The sequence below is a fragment of the Salpingoeca rosetta genome, assembly GCF_000188695.1.
Source record: "Salpingoeca rosetta unplaced genomic scaffold supercont1.36, whole genome shotgun sequence".
Lineage (NCBI taxonomy): Eukaryota > Choanoflagellata > Craspedida > Salpingoecidae > Salpingoeca > Salpingoeca rosetta.
This window is the reverse complement of record NW_004754898.1, coordinates 263641-265885: the sequence shown is the minus strand read 5'-3', so window position 1 is coordinate 265885 and position 2245 is coordinate 263641. Positions and strand designations below refer to the sequence as shown.

The 2245-nt window shown below is 49.9% G+C and overlaps 2 protein-coding genes across 2 annotated transcripts in view; both read left to right on the top strand.

The window, feature by feature from the left end:
* PTSG_10330 (uncharacterized protein) overlaps positions 1–642 on the top strand; it is a gene marked incomplete at both ends in the record, with an annotated part of 2114 nt that extends 1472 nt beyond the window's left edge. The window contains one exon of the mRNA XM_004988322.1: positions 348–642. Within this exon, the coding sequence (XP_004988379.1) occupies positions 348–642 (295 nt within the window). The remainder of the gene's footprint in view (positions 1–347) is intronic.
* A 1116-nt stretch (positions 643–1758) lies between these two features.
* PTSG_10329 (uncharacterized protein) overlaps positions 1759–2245 on the top strand; it is a 4987-nt gene continuing 4500 nt past the window's right edge. The window contains exons 1-2 of the mRNA XM_004988321.1: positions 1759–1840; positions 2059–2147. Of these exons, the coding sequence (XP_004988378.1) occupies positions 1813–1840; positions 2059–2147 (117 nt within the window). The 5' untranslated portion in view covers positions 1759–1812. The remainder of the gene's footprint in view (positions 1841–2058; positions 2148–2245) is intronic.

Below are 2245 nucleotides of genomic sequence, written 5' to 3'. Positions count from 1 at the left end.
ACATCTACAACAACAACAACTACTACTACTACGACTACTACTACTACTACTACTACTACTACTACTACTACTACTACTACTACTACTACTACTACTACTACTACTACTACTACTACTACTACTACTACTACTACTACTACTACTACTACTACTACTACTACTACTACTACTACTACTACTACTACTACTACTACTACTACTACTACTACTACTACTACTACTACTACTACTACCACCACCACCACGACTACAGCAACTGCCCCTGGCGGTAGCACGAAGAGCAACACAAACAACCGTTGCAAAGACAAGAACAACAACAATGGTAATGGTGGCACTAACCCAAACAGCAACGACGACAAGTCAAAGAAAGACAGTATCGATGCCTGCTCCAACAACAGCACCGCATCGACAACTGCAAGCTCCACCACAGCAACGTCTGTCCCTTCGACAACACTGACAACAGGCGCGACCACAGCCACAGGCAACGCGACAAACACGAACGACAACAACCGGTACAAGGACAAGAACGACAACGAAGGCAATGGCGGCACCAACCCAAACAGCAACGACGACAAGTCAAAGAAAGACAGCCTCTCGACGACAGCTGTAACAACTGCGGCAGCCACTCCCGGCAAGGGGTGAACATCGCAGCTCTCCAACGTCCACTACAATGCAACCCTTTACTCATGCACACCGACTCGCTTCCCTTGTTTGCCTCTGCTTTGTTTTCCCGCATCCCAGCCAGCCAACCCACCAACAACGACTTGCATGTGTGTGTGTGTGTGTGTGTGTGTGTGTGTGTGTGTGTGTGTGTGTGTGTGTGTGTGTGTGTGGCTCCTCGTGAGCTCATGGTGATGTTCATGGTTTCACTATGTCGGTTTAACGCGACTCCCTTGCTTGCCTTCTTCTCGAACCCTCTCTCCTGCACACGCGCATGCTTCCTCCTGCGTGGCAATATCACACGCTCTCAACTCCACTCAAAGTGAACATTGAGCATGATGAGCGCGTGAGGAGAGGAAAAGCGTGGGTATGAGGTGGACGAGCGTTCAACCAGTTCTCTGTCATGCTCAGCACACCACAACACGCAGACGCAAGCACTATGGTTCATTGCTGTTGCTGTATTCGCTTGTTTGGCGGTGTGATTGCGCGGCGCTCAGTTGTGGTACTGTTGTTGTTGTTGTTGTTGTTGTTGTTGTTGTTGTTGTTGTTGTTGTTGTTGTTGTTGTTGTTGTTGTTGTTGTTGTTGTTGTTGTTGTTGTTGTTGTTGTTGTTGTTGTTGTTGTTGTTGTTGTTGTTGTTATCCTTATCATGGATAACTAACAAGTCGGCCTGTTGGCGGTGCCAATCACACAATGTCCTAGCCAGAACCTTCCATTCTTTCTTTCCATTGGATTGCAAACCAAGAAAGCCCTCATGCCTCTGTTGTGAAGTGTTCCCTTCTGTTTGTTAGTTGTTCTTACTTACTGCGGGAAGGGGATGGTGGGACAAAGAGCAAACTGTCTGCGTGGGCGTGGACGTAGGCGACGGAACGGGCTTGGGAGGGTAGTCTGTGAGTCTGCAGTGTGAGTGCACTCACTCCAGTCCTTCAGCTCAGCTCACCGTAGCGTGAGAGCAAGCAAGAAGCAGAGAAGCCACGAAACCACAACCAAACCCTGAAGCCTCCACTAACTAAGCCCTCTGTTGTTGTTGTCGAAGGTGGCAGCTGTGCACAGCGCGCGCGCAGGCAGGACTCGCGTCAGCCACTACATTTTTTGCTGTCGCATTTCAAGTACAACCCAAGCACACAACAACTCTAATCTCGCTCGACCTGAGATGGCCACGATGGTTGACACAGTCTCAGGTGGGTAGTGACTTGTCGTGTGTCATGCAAGTGCGTGTTTGGCACGTGTGTGGCGAGTGTGCATGCATGTTGTACAAGCGTTGATTGCCATGTTCAGTTGTTGACTGCTGTCGATCTCAGTTTCTTCTTTCTCACGACAGCGCTTTTGTTTTCTGTCCGATGGACTGACGTGTCGTGGCGATCCGGTCCTCGCTCGCGCCTGCTCAATGCTTCATCAGACCTCATCGGAGAAGCAGCCTTTGCCGACGACGAAGAAGAGCTGGAGTGGGTGCGCTCCGAGATTGCCTCAACCTCAAGCATCATCCAGGTGTGCGTGTGCGTGTGTGTGTGTGTGTGTGCGCGTGTGCGTGTGTGTGTGTGTGTGTGTGTGTGTGTGTGTGTGTGTGTGTGTGTGTGTGTGTGTGT